This window comes from Rhincodon typus, chromosome 39 (genome assembly GCF_021869965.1).
Source record: "Rhincodon typus isolate 14 chromosome 39, sRhiTyp1.1, whole genome shotgun sequence".
NCBI classification, from domain to species: Eukaryota; Metazoa; Chordata; class Chondrichthyes; order Orectolobiformes; family Rhincodontidae; genus Rhincodon; species Rhincodon typus.
Window position 1 is genome coordinate 5,186,591 of NC_063370.1, and position 23,274 is coordinate 5,209,864.

The following is a 23,274-nucleotide window of genomic DNA, read 5'->3' on the forward strand; positions in this document are numbered from 1 at the left end:
CAGGTTTCCCAAATTAACTAATCCCATTTGCCTGCACTTGGCCCACATCCCTCTAAACCTTTCCTATTCATATACCTGTCCAAATGTCTTTTCAACTTTGTAACTCTACCTGCATCCACCACTTCCTCTGGTAGTTCATTTCCACATATGAACCACCCTCTGTGTGAAAAATTTGCCCCTCAGGTCCTTTTTAATTCTCTCTCCTCTCATCTTAAAATTATGTCCTCTAGTTATGAACTCCCCTAACCACAGAGAAAAGAAACAAAAGCAGAAATTGCTGGAAAAGCTCAGCTGATCTGGCAGCATCTGTGGAGAGAAATCAGAGTTAATGTTTTAGGTCAAGCGACCCTTCCTCAGAACAGAAAAGACCTTTGCTATTCACCTTAGCCATGCCCCTCATGATTTGATAAACCTCTATATGATCACCCCTCAGCCTCCTACCCTGCAGAAAAAAACCTTTGCTATTCACCTTACCTGCATCCCTCATGATTTGATAAACCTCTACAAGGTCACCCCTCAGTCTCCTACGTTCCAGTGAAAAAAGTCCCAGCCTATTCAGCCTCCTTATAACTCAAACCCTCCATTCCCGGTAACATCCTGGTAAATATTTTCTGCGCCCTTTCCAATTTAATAATATCAGGCAATGTGACAAAATAGCAACATCAGTGATTAGCTAGAATTCCAGATATTTTTTAATCAACAAGTTCGATGGTATTGTACACCCCTGGAGTTGGGCTTAAACTAGAATCTCCCATCTCAGAAGTAGGGACAGTACCAATGCACCACAACGTCCTTTCGTCCTGACTGTAGCTAGATTGGTGGATTTACATTTTACTGCTGGGGGACAGTAAAAGGGTGACTGAAAATCCCTTTAAAGATTTGCATAATGAGCTCCTGCAGTTAGATTGACATCACTTCCTCTGGTCTGGATATTTTAAATAAATCGCTGTAAGATCTCAGGCGCCTTCACATCTTCATCACACAAGGAGAGGACGAAGGTATCATCATTCCCCGCATCCCTTCCATTTACCTGCTCAAAAATCATTCCAAATTCTCCCGTGAATCTTCCAGTTTATTTTATTTTTTTGCAAACTGCCCCTGACACCAAGTCAATACCAACCCAGCCCCCTCTTACCCTCTAAAAAAAAGACTATTACTCCTTCAAATGCAAACTCCATTAACACCTCAGTTCAAGATGATTTGCAACGTTTTTTTGGCCTGGATTCTGTTCTGTTCCCAGGGTAAGTTTATTGTGAAAACGAAATTCGTAGTTTGGATGTTTTTCAGTGTTCTCAAATGTTGAAATAGTTAACTGGACTTGTCCAAAGCGAACGGTTGCTGTGATTCTGTGAGCGTGTTGTTTAATGTTTAGATTTTCAGGGCCGTGTGCTCGGCCGGCTCATTTCTAGCCGGCAGGAAATGCAAGCAGTTTCTGTGGAATCGCTCGACCCACTTTCTAAATCCCCCGGCATCCAGAGGCAGAGGAAGAGCGGAGGTCGCTTTCAGTACCCTGGACAGCGACAAGCGGGTGTCATGGCTCTCGCTGACAAATCTCTCCCTCCATTTGCCTTCTCCCTCTCTTTTTCTCTCTCCACCACTCTCTCTCTGCCCCTCTCTCTGTCTCTGATTCTCTTTCTATTTGTGTTGTCTCTATCTGTCTCTCTCTTTGTCTGCCTGTCTGTGTCTGTCTCTCTCTCCATCTCTGTCTCTCTCTCTTTCTCCTCCGTGTCACTGTTTTTGTCTGTCTGTATTCTCTGTCTCTCTATCTCTGTGTCTCCCTGTCTTTTTTTCTGTCTCTCTGACTGTGACTCGTTCCTCTCCGTCTTTCTTTTTGTCCCTGCCACTCTCTTTGTCTCCCTCTGTTTATCTCTCTCTGTCTGTCTCTTTCTCTCTCTTTCTCTGTCCCTCATTCTTCTTCCCATTATTTAACTTCCTCCCTTTTTGCCTCTCTGTCCCTCACTTTCTTTCAGTTTTTCTCTCTCCTGCTCCCTTTCCTCTTCCTCCCCATCTCCCTCCCCCATCTCTCTTCCTCCCTTATTTCTCCCCCTCCCTTCTCTCGTCATCCATCTGTCTTTCTCTCCATCAGCTTGCTCTTACTTCCCCATTCCCTGCCTCTGACTGCCTCCATTTCTCTTTGTTCTAATGTATTTTTCTGTCTATTTTTCCTTCTATATCCCCGGTCTCCTCTCTAAGTCTCCGTACCTTTCTATCTGTCTATATTTTCCTCTTAATCTCTGTCCTGTTGTTGCCTACCACCCCTCCTCCATCTCTGTCTATCTTTATTTGTGTACAGTTCCTTTCCTTCTCTTTCTCTCAGGCAGTTAGAGAGAAAATTAAAAAGCATAATACACCAGAAAGGTACAAAGTGTTAACTCTACAATCGCTGGGTGATGGCTGAGAAAGTAATTCACTGAAAGATGATGTTATTTAAGAGTTCAAACACCCACCTCATTTCCATTGCAAATTATTTGTTTTCTTCCCCGCTTATACTGACTGACCATCTGGTGTGTGTGAGACGATGGTTAAAAACCATTTCTACATCTACTTTAGGTTAGACTGAATCTGAACTAGCTGATGTGCGTCAGTGAAACTGCAGATGTCCTGATATTGACACATGTGCCCTAAAACCCCCTGTATCTGTAACACAACTAATGATCCGTCTGCGCAGAATGCAGCAGCAAATGTACCTTTAGTAACTCAAAGCAAGTCTGAGTGAGATCCATGGAGTTGGGAGAGTCTCTCCAGAAGCAAAGTTGACTTGTTGAGGTTTGTTTTGCTCTCTGAAAGTGGAGATGTTAAAGATGGCACCCCACATGGAGCAGGAACCAGTGAGGGTAGCATTTTGAATGAGAGGTGCTGTTTAGTCATACATAATGATATGGACAGACCAAACCCCCTCAAAATATATTGAGAAGATAGCCTAGACCCTAACATTCAAAGTCAAGTGCCAGGCATTGTATTTGATTGGTCAAACCACCAGATTTGAAGCAAAACACATTTTATGCACTAGACTGAAAATACAACAAAAGAAAGAAGGAATAGGAATAACTAAACTCTAATGGCAAACTTAACAGAATAACAGATTATTTAACTACTAAACAGTAGCTGTTCCAATACAGTAACATCCCATAAACACACCCTTGGCAAAGGCGAATTCAGTAAAACAGATTGTCTCACAGGTATGTCTCCAGTCCAGGAGGAAAAACATCAAGCGAAAACTCTAAGAGAGAAAGTAGCAGAGGGAGATGTACTGCACCTTCAAGAGCCCCAGCAACTGAATGGGTATATGAATAGAAAGGTTTTAGAGGGATATGGACCAAATGAGACTAGATTAATTTAGAATCATAGAATCCCTACAGTTTGGAAACAGTCCCTTCGGCCCAACAAGTCCACACCAACACTCAGAGCATCCCACCCAGACCCATCCTACATAACTCACATAATCTACACATCCCTGAACACTACAAGCAATTTAGCATGACCAATCCACCCTAATCTGCACATCTTTGGACTGTGGGAGGAAACTGGAGCACCCGGAGGAAACCCGCACAGACACAAGGAGAACGTGCAAACTCCACACAGACAGTTGCCTGAGGGTGGAATCAAACCCAGGTCCCTGGCACTGTGAGGCAGCAGTGCTAACCACCGAGCCACCATGCCAGATATCTGGTCGGCATGGACGAGTTGGATTGAAGGGTCTGTTTCCATGCTGTACATCTCTATGACTCTATAACTGCTACTGAAAAACAAAAACTAAAAATCATGATTCTGTGGGAGTTTGACCACATTCATTCGAGCTCCTTCTATTGCCCTGACTCTTTTTTTAAAATCCCCCAAGGCCTCTCAAACTGTTTACTTCAGTGGCTCTGGGTAGATTGATTGGCACCTCTGACGCAACCCTTCTTCATTAAACAAAAAAACCAGGACAAAATACACCTCTTAAGAACCATAGTATCGTCACAATAAGCTGGTTTGCGTAGCACCTTTTACATAGTTAAAAAGCCCCCAAGGCACTTCACAGGAGAGTTGTGAAACAAAATCTGACATTGGCACTCACAAGGAGATATTAGGGATTGGTTAATAAAAGCAAAGAGGTCAGTTTTAAGGAGGAAAGAGAGAGAGAGAGGGGGTGAGGGAGAGAGAAAAGCAGAGAGGTCAGGGAAGGGGTTCAATTGGAGGAGCATAGATATTTTGGAGGGTTGTGAGGCCAGAGGAGATAACAGAGATAGGAAGCGGAGGTGAAAAATTTTAAAAAAGGACTCAAAACTTTAAAACTAAATCAAGTATAGTGGATGCTGGTGATCTGAAATGAACAAGAATAGAAATTGGCGGAGAAAGCCTTTTTCAGAACGCTAGTGACTGGACTCAGAACATTAACTCTGTTTCTCTCTCCATAGATGCTGCCAGACCTGCTGAGTTTCTCCAGCAATTCCTGTTCTTGTTTGCTTGAGATATGCCTTGAGTTTAAAATTCTGAAATAATCTTAAAGTACAGCAGGAGGCCCTTCAGCCCATCAAGTTTGTACTGCCAAGAATATGCTACTACCAACACAAGTCCCACTTTCCCACACTTGGCTAATAGCCTTCAATGTTATGACATTTCAAGTGCTCATCCAAGTATTTTTTTAAGGTTGTGAGTTTTACTGCTTCAACTATCCTCCCAGGTAGAGCATTCCAGACTCCCATTGTGCTCTGGGTGAAAAACATTTTCCCTCAAATTCTCTAAACCTTCTGCCTGTCGCTCTAAAATTATGTCCCCCTTCTTGTTGACCTTAATTGACCCCTTTCAAAAGTCATTGGGGGTGATGGACAAGGTGATGTTCAACAGGACTTGGTTCAAATTGCAACATGGGCAGCATATAGGTTAGGGTCACTTTTCTAGAAGGTACAACATGGGAGGCTGGCCAGGAATGTGCTGGGATAGTCTAGAGGTTATAAAGAAACAAATGAGGGTTTCAGCAGGCAATAAGCTGAGACAGGGATAGACTCAGACAGTGTTGCGGAGGTGGAAATGAATATCTGATGCTTAATTACGGAATTGTTACAGCACAGGAGACCATTCGGCCCATTGTATCTGCATCGGTTCACCAAATAAGCAACCAATTTACTTCCATTCTCCCTGTACCCTGCACGTGTTCGTTTTCAGAGAACATTTTCGAGCGCCTCAATTGAATCTGCATTTCGTTTCCCAGCCTCTCCCGGTGTGAAAAATGTTTCTTTTCCTCATCTTGCCTTTGCTTCTTTTGTTGATTACTCTAAGCCCGTGACCCCCCATCCTCATTCTCAATCCCTTTCGCAATTTCTCCCTGTCCGCTCTATAGGTCGTGAGCACCCCCTCAGCATGGCACTGGGAGCGTCAACACAGATGAGATGCTTCAGTCTATGTATGGGGTCTTGAACTCACAACTTGCTAAACTCAAGAGGTTAGCCGCTCCAGCCACTGCTGAAACTATCAGAGGTCCAGGTTGGGAGGAGGATGAGTGGGAAGATTAGAGACTGTAGCTCCTACCATCATTGATCTTTCTGCTTTTGATTTTAATCCGGAATTCTGTAATTGCAATGTCCATTTACTTAAGTGCTTTCTTATTTATTTACAGTGACCTCCCGACCTCCAATATCTGAGCTGCCGAGGGAAGATCAGACGGTAACTGTGGGATTTCTCTTGCCTTGGTTGTAAATCTTGATATTCAGACTGTCTCCCCTCCCAGCCTGTACTTTTAAGCATCCCCTGATTTCTAACCATTGCTGGCTGAGCCTTCAGCTGTTTGGACCTCAGACTCTGAAATTCCCGCCCTAACCCTTTCCCTCTCCTGTTTTAAGGAGGATTTTGAAATCAACTTCAAACAAAAACAGAAATCGCTGGAAAAGCTCAGCAGATCTGGCAGCATCTGTGGAGGGAAATCAGAGTTTGGATGCAGTGACCCTTCCTCAGAACTGGACCCGAAACATTAACTCTGATTTCTCTTCACAGATGCTGCCAGACCTGCTGAGCTTTTCCAGCGATTTCAGTTTCTGTTTCCGATTCGCAGCGTCCGCAGTTCTTTCGGTTTTTAAAATCAGCTTCGCTTGTCCCAATATCTTCTCATATGGCTGTTGGTCAGTTGCTGTTTGGTAAACGCTCCTAAGAAACACCTTACTAAAATGCAGATTTCAGATCCAAACTCTACAATAACAGAAGCAAGCTGCTTTTATGTAGGGCCTAAATGTAGTACAGCATCCTAAAGTGCTTCTCAGGAGTGGTTATCAAACAATTCCTCAGCGAGGGAGGGTAACAGCTCCCCCTATTTCAGAGTGAGGGGAATAATCCCCTCTCCTTCCACCCATTCCTCAGGGTTTGAGCTACAAGGAGAGGCTGAATGATTTTTTTTAAAACGTGGAAGAGGTTTTAAAATTGAGATATGACTGACAGAGAACAAATGGAGGTGGCTAATTCACCACTGACCTTGTCATATCTAAAGCTCTCCTCAAACCTAGCACTATCCCTGTGAGATACAGAAAGGAAGCTCTTCAAAAACGTGGCAGATCCAGCATCTGTGGAGAGAGTAACCCAGTTAATGTTTCAGTTCAGAGACTCTTCATTTGATAAGAAGTCATTGAACTGACCTGTACTGTTAACTGTTTCTCCCAAGAAGCTTCCTGAGGGTTTGAGCTATAGGGAAAGGCCAAATAGCCTGGGACTATATTCCCTGGAGCATCGGAGGCTGAGGGGTGACCTGCTAAAAGTTTATAAAACCATGAGGGGTATGGATACAGTGAATAGCCAAGGTCTTTTCCCTGGGGTGGGGAAGTCCAAAACTAGAGGGGTATAGTTTAAGGTGAGAGGGAGAAGATTTAAAAGGGTCCTAAGTGGCAACTTTTTCATGCAGAGGGTGGTGTGTGAGTGGAATGAGCTGCCAGAGGAAGTGGTGGAGGCTGGTACAATTACAACATTTAAAAGGCATCTGGATGGGTACATGAATAGGAAGGGTGGAGAAATATGGCCTGTAACAGTACTTCGTAGGGTCATGGCTGATTTGTGTGTTCCAACTCCCCATCTCCTTCCATTCCCCATAATTGCTCAATTTCTGGTCTTGGTCTCAGATATATTCAATGGTGGTGTATTCACAGTTCTCTGACAATTCACAGTCCTCTGAATTTTTTTTTTTACATTCATTTATGGGACAAGGGCATCACTGGCTAGGCAGCATTTATTGCCCATCCCTAATTGCCCAGAGGGCAGTTAAGAGTCAACCACATTGCTGTGGGCCTGGAATAACATGTAGGCCAGACCAGGTAAGGATGGCAGTTTCCTTCCCTAAAGGACATTAGTGAACCAGATGGATTTTTCTGACAATCAACAATGGATTCATGGTCATCATTAGATTCTTGATTCCAGATATCTTATTGAATTCAAATTCCACCATCTGTCATGGCAGGATTCGAATCTGGGTCCCCAGAACATTATCTGAGTCCCTGGATTAACAGTCCAGCAATAATACCATTAGGCCATTGCCTCCCCCTTTTCCTTGTCTCAGCTCATATAACCCCTACTGTGTGGAAGCAGGCCATGCACCCCATTGTGTCCACACCGACCCTCTGAAGAGCATCCCACCCAGACCCACCCCCGACTCTACATTTCCCATGGCTAACCCACCTAGCCTGCACATCCCTGGATGCTACCGGGAAATTTAGCACAGTCAATCTGTCTAACCTGCACATCTTTGGACTGTGGGAGGAAACCGGAGCACGTGGAGGAAACCAACACAGACACGAGGAGAATGTGCAAACTCCACACAGTTGCCTGAGGGTGGGATCAAACCCGGGTCCCTGGCGCCCTGAGGCAGCAGTGCTAACCACTGAGCCCTTGTAGTGCCCATGAGTTCTAAATGATCAGCCCCTAATCCTATGTCCCCTTGTTCTAGATTCCTGGGGTGTTGTGTCCTATAAAACCATAATAAATAGGAACAGGAGTAGGCCATTCGGCCCCTCAAGCCTGCTCTGTCATTCAATAGGATCATGGCTGCTCCAACATTCCTCACGTCCACTTTTCCGCCCTGTCCCCTTAACTCTTGATTCCCCATTCAAGAATCTATCTATCCTTTCAGTATTCACGTGGTCAAGCGCATTCAGAATCTTTTTATGGTAGAATGAGATCTCCTTTCATTCTTTAAACCACAGAAGATCTGGACTCAATTTCCTCAACAGCTCATCACAGGCCAACCCTGTCATCCCAAACACCAATCTAATGAACCTTTGCCGTACTCCCTCCAACACAAGTAAATCCTTCCCTCAAAACAGAGACCAAAACTTTGCACACTGTTCCAGTCTCCCCAAAGCTCTGGGAAAGGGTAGCACTGGATTAGGGTTTATTTAGGATTTTGGGAGAAGTTGGTGAGATATTGTTTGAGGGATTTGCTGGTGACAGAGTCCAGGACAAAGGCATCACAGCCCAAACATCACAGCAAGATCATTCAGGAGAGAAATTAAGAAAACATTTCTTCAGCAATAGAGTGGGAATCTCTCATTTATATTGGCATATTATTTGTAAAGTACTAGGAACTAAGTGCTTGTGAAGATGTTTTCTGGGGGACCATGTTTCACTATCACACTGCAGTCATAGAGTCATAGAGCACAGAAACAGACTCTTCAGTCCAACTAGGCCATGCTGACCATAATCCCAAACTAAACTAGTCCCACCTGCCTGCTCCTGGCCCATATCCCTCCAAACCTTTCCAATCCACGTACTTATCCAAATGTATCATAGAACCCCTACAGTGTGGAAACAGGCCCTTCGGCCCAGCAAGTCCACACCAACCCTCAGAGCATCCCACCCAGACCCATCCCCCTACAACACCCCTAATCTAGGCATCCCTGAACACTATGGGCAATTTAGCATGGCCAATCCACCCTAACTTGCACACTGTGGGGCAATTTAGAATGGCAAATCCACCCTAACCTGTATATCTTTTGGACTGTGGGAGGAAACCAGAGCACCCAGAAGAAACCCACGCAGACACGGGGAGAATGTGCAAACTCCACACAGACAGTTGCCCGAGGGTGGGATTGAACCAGGGTGCCTGGTGCCGTGAGGCAGCAGTGCTCACCAGTGAGCCACTCCGCCACTCCAAATGTCTTTCAAACATTGTAACTGAACTCGCATCCATCACTTCTTCAGGGAGTTCATTCCACACATGAACCACTCTCTAATGTTAAAGAAAACATTGCCCCTCATATCGTCTTTAAATCTCTCTCCTCTCACCTTAAAAATGTGTCCCCTAGTCTTGAAATCCCCCATCCTCGGGAAAAGACACCTACCATTAACTCTATCTATACCCCTCATGATTTTATAAACTTCTATAAGGTCTCCTCTCAACTCCTACACTTCAGTGAAGAAAAAGTCCCAGCCTATCCAGCCTTTCTTCATAACTCAAACCTTCTTTTTGCAGCAACATCCTGGTAAATCTTTTCTGAACCCTCTCCAGCTTAATAATATCCTTCCTGTAACTAGCCTGTGTGACAGTAGCAGTGTATCAGTCTACCAGCCATGTCGAGTACAGCAAGAAACACACTCCATTAAGGTACAACATTTTAAGCCTAAAAAAAGTTATTTCCAACTAACCAGAAGATGTCACACTCTCCAAAAGCAAAATCAGTGGATGTTACCTCAATTAACCTTCTAAACCTGAATTGATAGATGTTTGCAAAACAAGTTATGAAGCGAAGGTGGGTAAATTGACCGTAAGCACTGCCGTGAACAAATTGAGTTGCAGACCAGCTTTGAGGGGCTGAATGGCCTCCTGCACTTCCTGGTTGATGTGATTTAAATGGCTCTGTGTATCTTTGTCTCCCTCTGCAGGTGACCAAGTGTATTGCTGAAGCGATTTCGGATACACTTTCCAAACCTGACCCCTTGCCAGTCAGCAGCAAATGCAAAAAGATCCTCAAAGAAGGTTGAACTGCCACCGATACATTCTTCCTGTTTCTTTGCCTTTACTTTTCTCTCCCCAATTTTTTTCTTTACTGAATATGATGACTTGTTTCTTCTAAGATACCAAAATTCCTTCTCTCTGATGGTATCCTATATCTGTCTCTTGCCTTGTGTACTGTTTCTGTAGCTTTCTGATTCTTTTGCTTTGTGTCTTATCTCTCTGAATCTCGCTGTTTACAGCTCTCCCTCTCTCTTACAATTTTATTCCCTGTTTCCATCTGTTTCTCTCCTCTCTCCTTGTTTCTCTGTGTCTATCTAGCTTTCATTTTCTGACTCTCTTTCTCTCCCACTGTCTCCATCAGTAATCTTCTGTCTTCTTATTCCCCATTTCTCTCCCTGACTTGCCAACTGTCTTTATCACCCTCTTTTTGTCTCTGATTTTTCTTTTGTCTGACCCTTTTTCTCCATTTCTCTCTCTCTTTCTCAGAGTCTCTCCAAATTCCTTTCCATCTCCCTCTGTCTCTCTGTGACCCTCTGTATTCTCCCTTCCTCCATCTCACATTCTCTCTGACTCTTTCCAACTCTCTTTCTTTTGGTCTCTCTCTTTAATTGTGTCCGTTTCTTTCCTTGCCTGTCTATCTCTCTCTGAATCTCTCTATATTCTGTCTTCCTTTCAGTATTCTATCTCTCTCTCTCTGATTCTTTCTATCTGCCTCTGCACTATTTTCACTGCATTCTCGTTTAATATTTGACTATATTTTTATGATTTACCTGAACACTTGTCAGTTCTGTTTGTTTCCATGTGTCCTTTGGATATGAACTTGTTCTGAGTAGCTCTGACCTTTAATGTTCTCTGGTAGATGAAAGGATTCTGGCCATGGTGCGTCATCAAAACCTTCTGAAAGAGTTGGAAGAACTGACACATTTCGGTACGGTGACTTTAATGACTGTTCACTGTTTAGGATAAAGATTACAGGGTGGATTGGAATAATGTTTTTGGCCTGACAATTTAATTTGCAAGTCATTAACTAAAAGCAAGTATTCAATCATCAGTTACAGATCTTGCACCGTTGAATCGAATTCCAAGCATATCAAATCTCAAAAAGAACATCTGTTGACACTGCATGAGAAGAGGCTGATGAGTACTGCTTTAGTGTTCTTGCATCTGTCCTGATGAGTGCAAGAGGAAAAACTCTCTCTCTGTGTCTTTCTGCCTGACTTTATCTCTCACTGTCAGTCTCTCTCTGTCATGTCTCTCTATCCTTATTTGTCAGTTTCTCTCGATCAGTCTATCTTTCTGTCTCTCTCTCTCTGCTTCAGGCTCTCACTGTCCCTATGTCTCTTTCTGCCTGTTTCTCTCTCATCTCTCAAACTAAAATAGAAATTGCTGGAAAAGCTCAGCAGGTCTGGCAGTATCTGTGGAGAGAAATCGGAGTTAACGTTTCAGGTCCTGATAAGGTTATGAGGAAGGGTCACTTGGCCTGAAACGTTAACTCTGATTTCTCTTCACAGATGCTGCCAGACCTGCTGAGCTTTTCCAGCAATTTCTATTTTTGTTTCTGATTTACAGCATCTGCAGTTCTTTCGGTTTCTCTCTCTCTCTCTCACTATCTTTCTATTGGTCTGTTTCTGCCTCTCTCTCTCTCTCTCTTTCTGTCTCTGTCTGTTTATCTGCCTCACTATCTCTCTGTCAGCCTCTGGGTCTTTCTTGTCTCTTGTCAGTCTCTGTTCCTTTGTCTGTTTTCCTCTTCTCCTCGGTTAGTCTGCCACTCTTTGTTTGACTCTATTTTTCTGTCTCTGTGTCTCCACCAATTACTGTCTCTCTCCATGGCTCTGTGTCTTTTTTTTTATATTCTGTATGTCTCCTGTCTGCCTCTCTAACTCTTTATTTCTTTCCCTGTGTCTGCATCTTTGTCAATCTGTCTTCCTCTCCCCCTCTCTGTTTCTCCTCTTGTTTCTCTCTCTGTCCGGTGCTGTCAATCTTTTCAAAAGTCTTACATTTGAGGCTTCAGTTACACCATAAAACATGATCCTGGTCCCAATCGATTAACAGTCTGAACATGACTCAGCAATGACAAATGCTCTCTAACTGACCTTGAGGTGGACAGTCCAATGAGCAAATGATCAGATTTGTTGAATTTAATTTCACAACTCCCCTTGAGGGGAACTGAACTCTGTGTTGCTAATTTCAAACCATATCTACTAGACCAATAAACCTGTATCAGTTCTTTGAAACATGGGACCCTTGAATCTTTAATTCTACCCATTAACAACTCTAATAAAAATCTGCCATATCGAATGTTTTTCAACTCTTAATTCCCTCCATCCACAGGGGAGATCAGAGAAGGCTCAACTGAGAGAAACGATAAAAAATGGAACTACCTGGAGGAAGAAAGTGTTGAATCGAAAGAACGGGAAGACATGAAGAAGCAATACATGTTGGATAAGAAGACATCAAGGGCTGAGATCAGAGATGATATCAGTCACCGAGGAAGAGCCAATTCTAAGAAGGATGTCCCTTTAAAAAGAGAGGAAGACCTGGGGAAATATGAAGGAAGTGAAGAAGAACTGAGGGAGCAGCATGATTATAAAGTGATGAATGGCGAAGATGACACCAAACTAGTCCTCCACGAAAGCGAGGAAGAACTGACTGATGACGATAAGAGGAGTCCCGATAGGAGACACCGAGTGTCCTCCGAGGAAGAGGATTCGCTATCCAGAGAAGATGAGCAGGAGGACCACAATGTCCTCAAGATAGATGAACTGATCGAGAAGATTGCCAGGGAGGAACTGGAAGATGAAGATGACGAGCAAGCCGAAGAGCAGAAGCATCACACCAAAGAGTATGGCTCCAAGAAAAGAAGCAAGGAAGCTCCAGGCCATGTTAAAAAGCGAGTTGAAGAGAATGCCAGCGATGAAGAAACTGATCAGTTTGAAACTGAGGAAAAGGGAGTCAAGGTCTTCGATTCCAAGAGCCATATGCACGAGTCTGATGACAAGCGTTCCCTTGAGAAGAAATCGCAGGATAAAAAGAGACACCACCTTCAGGAAGAAGGTGTGGGTTTGAAAAGACAAGATGATGAGCTTGAGTACCTGGAGGAGAGGCGTCATGATATTGAAAACAACAAAGAAGAGGAGGAGGATGAGGAGGAGGAGGAGAAAGAGGAGAGGAGGCAACTACACTATGAGGTTAGTATCGAATTTTGTTCCTTTCTCCTGAATATCAAGGTGAGTGAGAAAGTTACTGTCTTTTTCAATGTTACTTTTCATTTCTCACGGGCTAAATAGGTCCTTGCAATTCAAAGTGACTCTGTAACATTAGAGATAGTAGGAACTGCAGATGCTGGAGAATCTGAGACAACAAGGTGCAGGGCTGGATGAACACAGCAGGCCAAGCAGCATCATAGAAGGGTCTAGGCCCGAAACGTCAGCCTTTCTGCTCCTACGATGCTGCTTGGCCTGCTGTGTTCATCCAGCTCTGCACCTTGTTGTCTCTGACTCTGTAACATTGTTGGTTAATGCCCACGCTGTCACTGACAATCCATGTTACGCTAGGCCTGCATTGCAGTGAAAATCAATGGAACAAGAGGAGGCCATTCAGCCCCTCTAATATTCAGTTAAATCATGGCTGATCTGTATCCCAACACCAGCCACCCACCCCAATTCGTTAATGCTTAATACTTTTGACCATGAAAAACCTATCAATCCCAGTTTTTAAAAAAAAATTTTCAATTTACCTCCAAGTCTCCAGATTCTCTACCACTCCCTGCCCCTTTGTATGATGCAGTGATTCCTTACATCAGTGCCCAAAGATTCTGGCTCAAATTTAAAGGTGAGACCTCTCTTTGTTCTTCTCTCCTCCAGCCACAGGAGGCACTGTCTAGAGTCATAGAGTCATAGAGCATGGAAACAGACCCTTCAGTCCAACTCTTCCATGCCGACCAGGTTTCCCAAACTAAATTAGTCCCATTTACCTGTGTTTGGCCCATACCCCTCTAAACCTTTCCTATTCATGCCTTTTAAATGTTGTAACTGTACCTGTATCTACCACTTCCTCTGGCAATTCAGTTCCACATACCAACAACCCTCTGTGTGAAAAAGTTGCCCCTTCAGGTCCCTTTTTAAATCTTTCCCCTTCTCACCTTAAACCTACACCCTCTAGTTTTGAAGTCCTCCACCCCAGGGAAAAGACCTTGGCTATTCACCCTATCTATGCCCCTGGTGATTTTATCAACCTCTGTAAGGTCACCCTTCAACCTCCCATCTTCCAGGGAAAAAAGGTCCCAGCCTATCCAACCTCTTCTCATAACTTGAACCCACCAATCCTAGTAAATTTTTTCTGCACTCTCTCCAATTTAATAATATCCTTCCTATAGCAGGGTGACAAGAACTGTACACAGTACTCCAGAAGAGGCCTCACCAATGCCTTGCACAGTCCATCCCTCTCTCGCTATAGAGTATCAACTCGTCAGTGTTCTTCAACTCTTTCATTGTATCCCTCCTTAAACCTCATTCAAGGAATTGGAAGCTGTGTCTGTTCAATCCAACCCTATCAGGTAAATCTTTCAGTCCCCATATTGCATTATCATAGAATTCCTACAGTGTGGAAACAGGCCATTCGGCCCAACAAGTCCATACCTCCCCTCTGAAGAGCGTCCCACCCAGACCAATTCCCCTACCCCTGCATTTCCCATGTCTAACCCATCTAACCCAAACATCCCCAGACACTATGGGGGTAATTTCCCATGGCAAATCCACCCTAACCTGTGCATCTTTGGACTGTGGGAGGAAACCGGAGCACCCGGAGGAAACCCACGCAGACACGGGGAGAATGTGCAAACTCCACACAGACAGACGCCCGAGGGTGGGATCAAACTCGGGTCCCTGGCGCCATGAGGCAGCAGCGCTAACCGCTGAGCCACCGTGCCACCCAAAAAAAAAGCAAAATTTACCCAAGGTTTTATTCAGGGGATGGGTTAAAGATTGGCAAACAGACTGGATAAAGAGATAAATGAGTGACTCTTTCAATATTCGCAGGCTGCGACTAGTGAGTTTCCACAAGGATCAGTGTCTGGGCCACAGGCCAAACAGGAAACAACAGCAACACAAGAGCATGTACCATGCTAACAAATCATAACATGCCATTCGGGTCATAAACTTCCTCCTATCATACTATCTCACGCTATCAGCATATTTTGTTCTCTCCATAAGATCTACGAGCCATTCAGCCCATTGAATCCGCTCTGCCATTCAGTGTGACCTTGGCTGATCTGTTAATTTTCAGTGCCTTTCCTGCCTTTTCCCATAACTCTTGATTCCTTTACTGATTAAAAATCTATCGTAGCTTAGAATATACTTAATGACCAGCCTCAAATGCCCTCTGCATTAAGGAATTTCACCCTCATCCTTTTCTTAAAGTTACAACTCTTTACCCTCTGGTCCCACACTATCCCACAAGGGGAAACAAACTCTCCACACCCAGCCTGTCAAATCCCTTCAGAATCTTGCACGTTTCATTAAGGTCACCTCTCATTCTCCTGTCATGTGTATTATCTAGTTTCCCCTTGAATGCATCAACGCTGTTCACCCTGCCCACTCCCTTTGGTAGTGAGTTCCACGTACAGGTCTACATTTCCATCTTCTGAAATGTTGAAACAGGTTCCCAATTGCCCCCTCCCTTTCTCCCACCAATTGAGCGAAGTTACTCTCTGAGACCATCCCAATCGGCATCTGACCCTCTACATGCACTTCAAACCAGTGCCATAGCAGAATCAGCAACATTGCTGCGAATGAGGGGCATTCCTGAGGTATAAAGTGGCACCGTTCAGAAAGATTCTGCCTTTACATATCATCCTTCACATCCTCCCAAAGTGCTCTCGCAGCCAACAAAGTGAGTCACTGTTGCAAGGTGGCAGCTGTCAATCTACACATAGCAAGCCCCCCATGAATAGCTGTGGGGTAGTGACCCAAAGATGTGAGTGAGCAGTAAATGTTGGGTCAGGTATGTTTACCCCGCTCTTCATTAAAATAGTAGGTTCACTCACTTTTCCCTGAGAGTACAGACAATCCTCAGTTTGACATCCCTTTTGAAGGGGGGAAAATGGTGATGTCACTGGACTAGAGACCCAGGTTGATGCCTCTGGGTCGATGGGTTCGAATCCAACCACAGCAGCTGATGGAATCTTAAACTCCATCCGTAAATCCGGAATTAGGAGCTAGTCTTGGTCATCAAAACCATCGCCAGTTGTCATCCAAACCCATTTGATGTGCCCTTTAGGGCAGGGAAATCTGACATATCTACCCCCATCTGAGTCTACATGTGCCTTCAGACAGGGCTGGGCTCCCCCCCACCCCAAATAACTGAATGCAACAGTCAATTCAAGGGGCAATTGGGGATGTGTAACAAATGTCAGCAACATCGATATTGGCGCCCACATAAAATCCTTACATTGCAGAAAGAGGCCATTTGGCCCATTGAGTCTGCACTAACCCTCCGAAGAGCATCCCACCCAAACCCAGCTCCCTACCCTAACCCCACTGGCTAATCTACTTAACATTCACATCCCTGAACACCAAGAGCAATTTCAGGCAGAACATACAAACTCCCCACACAGTCACCCGAGGCTGGAATCGAACCTCAATCCCCAGTGCTGATCACTGAGCCACCGTACCAAAAGGCAACATTCCCTCTGACTATCAGTCCTGAATATTTTTAAGCTGTGGTCTCTGAGTGGGACTTGAACCCATAACCACTTGAGTCACCAGCAAGAGTTTTATGATCCTGGGAAGTTTGTTACTCCTGTGAACTTTTGATGAGAAACTAATTGAAGGAGTGTGGCTTATGGCCAAGGAACTACGTTAAATCCAATTGCATCACGATCCCTGGCTCTCGTCCTTCCAAATCTATCGAGCAACTTTTTGCATAACTGTCATTATGCTTGAAGAAGTGAGCTTCTCAGCATTGTGGACGCTTTGAGCTTACAGTGAATCCATCACCATTCACATCTTTCTTATCCACTCTCTGGCAAGATGCGTGTTTGCCGGAGGGAAGTGTTTGATGTGTCCTGGCTGAGTGAGGTTTTGGATTAAGTGCAAATGAATGATAAAAGTGCGGCAGATGCACAGCAGCTCCTTGTAGGTTTCAGAGAAGACGGGCCAGATGCTAGTTAATTACACCCCCTGGGAATGGAAGATGAGTGGTTAATATCACTCAACGTCCTGGTAGAGGAGGGCATGTTAAAAATAATCAAACCAAGGAAGCCAACAACTGGTAACTTTATGTGGCACCAGCTAGTTTAACATTTACTGCCCATTCCTAATTGCCCCTCGAAGGTGGGGGTGAGCTGCCTTCTTGAACCGCTGCAGTCCATGTGCTGTGGGTTGACCCACAATGTCCTGAGGGAGGGAATTCCAGGATTTTGACCCAGCGAGAGTGAAGGAACGGCAATTCCAAGTCAGGACAGTGAGGGGCTCGGAGGGGAATTTGCAAGGGGGTGGTGTTCTAATGTATCTGCTGCCCCTTGTCCATCCAGATGGTCATGGGTTTGGAAGATGCTGTCAGTGGAGCCTTGGTCAGTTACTGCAGTGCGTCCTGTAGATTGTACACGCTGCTGCGACTATGTGCGTAGGTGCTGGAGGGAGTAGGTGTTGAAAGTGGGTGTCAATCAATCAGGGCTACATTTTCCTGGATGGTGTCGAGCTTCTTGAGTGTTGTTGGGGCTGCACTCATCCAGGGCAAGTGGGGAGCATTCCATCACACTCCTGACTCCAGGCTTTGGGGAGTCAGGGGGGTGAGTTACTCGCTGCAGGATTCCAAGTCTCTGACCTGCCCTTGTAGCCACAGGCTGGGTCCAGATCAGTTTCTGGCCTAAATTAAGAGAAATGTCATTTAACATTGAGAAACAGCTGATCATCAACACAGTGCAGTATTGACGTGAGTGGATGGTATAGTGATAATGTCACTAGAGGAGTAATCCAAATGTCACCATTATTAAGCTAGAGAGGGCTCAGAAGAGATTTACCAGGACGTTGCCGGGTATAGAAGATTTGAGTTATAAAGAAAGGCTGGATAGGCTGGGACCTTTTCACTGGAGTGTGGGAGGTTGAGAGGTGATCTTATAGAAGTTAATAAAATCATGAGGGGTATAGATAGAGTTAATGGCAGTTGCCTTTTCCCTAGGATGGAGGATTTCAAGACACATTTTTAAGGTGAGAGGAGAGAGATTTAAAACAAACATGAGGGGCAATTTTTTAACATAGAGGATGGTTCACATGTGGAATGAACTACCTGAGGAAGTGGTGGATGTGGGTACAGTTACAATGTTTAAAAGACATTTGGATATGGGCCAGGAACGGGCAGGTGGGACTTTAGTTTGGGTTTATGTTCAGCGATAACTGGATGAACCGAAGGGTCTGTTTACATGCTTTATCACTGTATGACCAATGGTGAAATTTGAATTCAATAAAAATCTGGAATAGATGCTGACTGTGGAAGGTGGTGTGTGTGTGGAATGAGCTGCCAGAGGAAGTGGTGGAGGCTGGTACAATTACAATGTTTAAAAGGCATCTGGATGGGTATATGAATAGGAAGGGTTTAGAGGGATATGGGCCAAATGCTGGCAAATGGGACTAGACTAATTTAGGATATCTGGTCGGCATGAACAAGTTGGACTGAAGGGTCTGTTTCCGAGCTGTACGCCTCTATGCTTCCCAGGCAGTAAAATACCTTTTGAAATGTATTCTCCGTTGTAATCAAGAGGAAACACTCAACTTTAAGATTTCAAAAATGAGCAAAAGACAGTTCTCCTCCAGGTCTTGAGGCTAATTGTTGTCCCTGCATCAATATCAACATTGTGGTCACACTCCTGTTTGTGGGATCATGCTGTGCACAAATTGACTGCTGCATTCCCACCCACCCCCCCACCCCCCACCCCCCCCCCCCCCCCCCCCAACCCCAGCACCACCTCCCCACCCCCATCGCCTGCCCTGTTAGAGCAGTGGCTCCTGGACTACACTGGTGGCTGCAAATCGCTGAGATTGGGCGAGGGGCGCTATAGCAATGCAGGGCTTTCTGTTTGCTTTGGGTTTGCCACGGTAACTCCTCTTTTCTTTCAGCCCTCCCTCCAACAGCACAGGCTAAGGAACCTCATAGCGATCGAGAAGGAGCTGAAGAGCATTGCCGAGAAGCTGAGGGATATCCGGAAAGGTTAAGGTGCTTCTGCGAGACTTGAGCTTCCTCTCCTTCTCAGTCATGTGTTTCATTGGTCAACGTTCTCTTCCTGTATCTCAGCGGCAATGTACTGTTATCATCTCAAGGCTTGAAGCTGCATGGTGGGTTGCAGTGGTTCATGGTGCAGTGAAACAGCCTTTGTTACTTGTTTACATTGGCAATGTCACCCACTCATGAAAGGGGTTGGATTTGGAAGAGGGAGAAATTAAATTTAAAAGCCACTCCTAGAGTCACCAGGTAAGGACTCCAGATTTCCTTCTCTAAAGGACATTAGTGACCCAGATCGGTCATCTGTAGTCCAGATTTTTGTTTTTACTTGAATTCAAATTCCACCATCTGCCGTGGTAGGGTTCAAACCCAGGTCCCCAAAAACATTACAGGGGTCTCTAGATTAATAGTCTAGTGATAATGCAGATTTACAGATGCTCTGCCCTAGAGGGGAATATGGCACAAGCCCACAGCAAATGGAGAATTGTCCTGGGAGGAGAGATGGAGTAAACCTGCCTGTCATCGCTGGGGTTGAGAGGAATGAGAGGCAATTGCTTTGGAATGGGTGGGATACTGGTAACAGGCGGGCGATTGGCGCTATCTGATGGTGCGCACGATGGGCTGAATGGCCTCTTTCTGCGCCATAAAAATGCTGTGATTCTGAGAGGGCGCAGTCTTCCGACAGAGAATTTGCCCTGATTGTAGGGTCTAGAGCTGGAGTGGGGAGCATTTCGGACTGAGATGAGGAGAAACCTCTTCACCTGGACTGCAAGGGAATCTTTGGAATTCTCTGAACAGTCATCGAGGAGGTTTGGAGGCTGACTTTGATTCTTGGACATCAAGGCAGTGAAGTGTGCCAACATTGGCCATAATCTTGTTGGATGGAGGGATAGTATGGGGGGGGCAAATGGTCTGTTCCCTCTCCTTCTGTTGTACAACTGAGGGCATCATTAAATGAGTTTGGCTTTTCTCTTATCTGATCCTGCTGACAATCGCCTTTAAATCATATTCCTTGCTGACCCACTGTCTTAACATTGGAACCATTTGGTCTTCCACCTACCGAGATGATTATATTTAAATTAGAGGAAGATGTAGCCAGATACCCCCTCAATCATAACGTTAAGGGACAATGGGGTGGATTGTACAATTCATTCTGTTGCAGTGTGGCCTCATCAGTCTTGATCTCATGAAAGATGTTGCCTTGACAACAGAATGACAAGCCTTCTAAATAAGAAAGACCACGAATTGATACAAGCATAAAAATATCTATCATCTGATGTGAGTAGGGATTGATGGGTGATTCTAGGAGAGGTCAGAGACACTGTTGAAGCTGAAGGGTGAAGGGCCGTGGGAAAGTGAGGAAGACAGGAAGCCCTCGCGGGCAGAACTTTGACCTTTCAGTCTGGGAGGAATTTGGGCTCTTGCCCAGGAAAAGGATGTCAAGGCAAGATGGGGTTGGGAAGGGGGTCAAAACAGCTCAAGCTATCCCGAGGTAGGCATGATTACAGAGAAAATCTCAAAAACCGCTTGCTCGTTCTGAAGAGGCAGATTGAAAGACGAATTTGGAAACGTTATGTTTGGAACAACCAGCTGGTATGCTGTCTGTAATGAGTAGAATATAAATTACAAACCCTTATTGCCAGGAAACTGGATTATTGACCACTTTCCCCTAACCCGTACTTTTATGGAGTGGGTGTAGGTGGGATGTTTCCTTGGTTGGGAAGGAGGAGGTGTCTAGAACAAACAGGGATACAGCTGGGATAAGGGGGTCGGCCATTTTGGATTCACAGGAGGAGGAATTTCTTCCCTCAGAGGGTGGTGGATCTTTGGAATTATAGAGAGCACAGTCATTGAGCAGGTTCAAGAGACAAACCTCAATGGCTGGATATTGAGGGGTGTGGGTACGTATCTTGCAGGGTCAATGGGCCGAATGGTCCACTTCTTCTCCTACTTTACGTTTCTACAGGAAAACTAGAGGGTATTAGCTCATGTTGGATAGCAGACCAGGTTTGAGGGTGCTGGGCTGAATGGCCTCCTCCTGGTTCTATTTCCTATGCCCTCCTATTGGGCAGGTACAAATGATTTCTTTTGTCCCCACTATTAATTTTGAGAATGAATGCCAGTCTGTTAGTCCCTGCTTTACCATACGGTATACCCACCTCAATCACCCTGTGCCCTCTTTGAATAGAAAAGTTGACTTCTACTCCAGGCAGGAGCTGTGTTTGACCCTATCGATGGGGATCAGACAATTTCCAGCTCTCTGGTGTTTTCAGTGAGCTCTCATTAACATCATGTCTGCAGAGCTGGGGCTTCAAGGTAAAAACCTGCTTTCCGTTGCTTGCCATTTGAAAGTGAGGGCTAGGCCTTTAAGGTTTCAATGTTACCAACCTCTACATAAAAGCAGGACTGAAGACCGGGTGGCGTAGGGAGGGTTCACCTGTTCTAGATTTTTCTCCCAAAACGCAGCAATAGCAGCTTAATCTCCCCAAGAACTGCAGCAATTAAAAAAGGCCTTCTAGGTGATAAAATTCTGGCCTAGACAGCGACACAAACAGGCGAATTTAAAAACAAAAATGCCAAACACGGCAACAGATTTGGAGAGGGGTAGGGAAGTCATCCTAGACTTTGAAAGGACTAAAATGGAAACAAGATCAGTAACTGGCCCAAAAATGGACCACCATCCATCCGATTGACCCAGTTTGCGCATGTTGCTATGGAAACCCAACAGAGGCCTGGAACTGCAGGCTTCACCATGGATTGATCCAGTTAGTCGTAGGGCAACAGCGCACAGTGACGGATCCTCTACTGGGTCAGGGGCTGAGGGGAGGCCAGAAATGAGATCTTGGATGTCCAAAGCACCCAGATTCCCTTGTGTGAGTGACATTGCCATTCCGACTGTTATATTCTCCTTTCCCAATGAACTCAACCTGTCCTGTTAATTATTAAGCCATTCCTTTTTGTTCCTTTGAATACTTACAGGAGTATATTTGTCTCCTCATGATGATCGTAAGTTGTATGGCCAAAGATGCCTGAGGCGAATCTGTCTTGCAGTTACTGGCACAGCTTTGGGTTCATGTTCATCTTTATCATCATCATCATCACCGCACAATGTGTTCACAATCCATCAAGGCAAGATAATAAATCATTTGACATTACCGCCCATGTTTCCGAATTGTGTTCAGTTATTAATTTTTACAGAACTGCTGAAGAGAGAGAAACTTTTCACCTCAAACTCATCAGGACACATTTTGCAAGAATGCCAAATTTCAAACAATCACAATGTGAAAAGAATTGGCGAGTTGATTTTGATTGGCTGAGGCCATTGCCTTGGAGACTGCAATCTCCCCCAATAAAATCTGACTCCCAGTAAGGAAGAGGGAACCTCTTGTGGTGTAGTGGTATTGTCCCTAACTCTGAGCTAGCCAACCTCGGTTCAACACCCATCCCTTGCAGAGAGGTTTGTTGTCACATGTCCAAACAGATCTGATTAAAAATGATCTTTAAAACATCTTTAATCCGCTCTGTGACCCTAACCAAAAAGAATGACAGTACCATTAGCAAAGTGGAACCTTTTATATATAAAAGAAATTACAATCAAGATGTCACAGTATTTCAGGAAAAAAAAACGTTTTAAAAAAAACAATTGAATTTCAGTCAAATCTTTTGTATATTTATACACACCGCTATTAAACAAGGCATAGAAACTGTCAGTAGCTTCTAATCACTTCATGAAACCACTGATTTGAGATCAGCTACAGTAAAGTTTGTGTAATCCAGCACAGGCTGGGACATCAGAAACACTGGTTCGTGCAGAGGATCGTAGCTGGAAGGAGTTGCTCACAATTCCCAAGGCTTTTCACCCGCTGAGTACTGCCTCATCCAGCTCCTCAAACACACCTCATAGACCCTCCGCCATAGGTCCTCAGACAGAGTCTTTTAATCATAAGCACAGACCCTTGGACAGAGTCTATCAAACACAAACGCAGACCCTCAAATACAGGCCCTCATACAGAGCATTTCAAACACAAACACACACCCTCAGGCAAAGTCTTTCAAACTCGAACCCTCACATACAGACTGTCAGAGTCTTTCAAACACAGACGCGGACTCTCAAACACAGACGCGGACTCTCAAACACAGACGCGGACTCT

General features: G+C 44.8%; 1 protein-coding gene across 2 annotated transcripts; it reads left to right on the top strand.

Annotated features, from left to right (window-relative positions):
- The first annotated feature begins 958 nt into the window (after positions 1-958).
- On the top strand, positions 959-22,283 carry LOC109917183 (chromogranin-A-like). 2 transcript variants are annotated; one of them, XM_048618161.1, is made up of 7 exons: positions 959-1,241; positions 5,597-5,643; positions 9,835-9,928; positions 10,767-10,835; positions 12,239-13,095; positions 19,021-19,117; positions 22,103-22,283. In XM_048618161.1, the coding sequence occupies exons 1-6, from the start codon at positions 1,166-1,168 to the stop codon at positions 19,114-19,116; spliced, it is 1,239 nt and encodes a 412-aa protein (XP_048474118.1). In that variant the 5' UTR covers positions 959-1,165; the 3' UTR covers position 19,117; positions 22,103-22,283. The 2 variants fall into 2 exon arrangements, with proteins under 2 accessions (XP_048474118.1, XP_048474119.1); XM_048618162.1 differs by lacking the exon at positions 19,021-19,117.
- The last annotated feature ends 991 nt before the right edge of the window (positions 22,284-23,274 follow it).

Excerpts from the sequence above, each read along its gene's own strand:
- LOC109917183 (XM_048618161.1), top strand. The coding sequence starts at position 1,166 with ATGCAAACTCCATTAACACCTCAGTTCAAGATGATTTGCAACGTTTTT. Across the intron at positions 1,242-5,596 it reads GATTCTGTTCTGTTCCCAGG|TGACCTCCCGACCTCCAATA; the intron begins GTAAGTTTATTG and ends ATTTATTTACAG. Across the intron at positions 5,644-9,834 it reads TGCCGAGGGAAGATCAGACG|GTGACCAAGTGTATTGCTGA; the intron begins GTAACTGTGGGA and ends CTCCCTCTGCAG.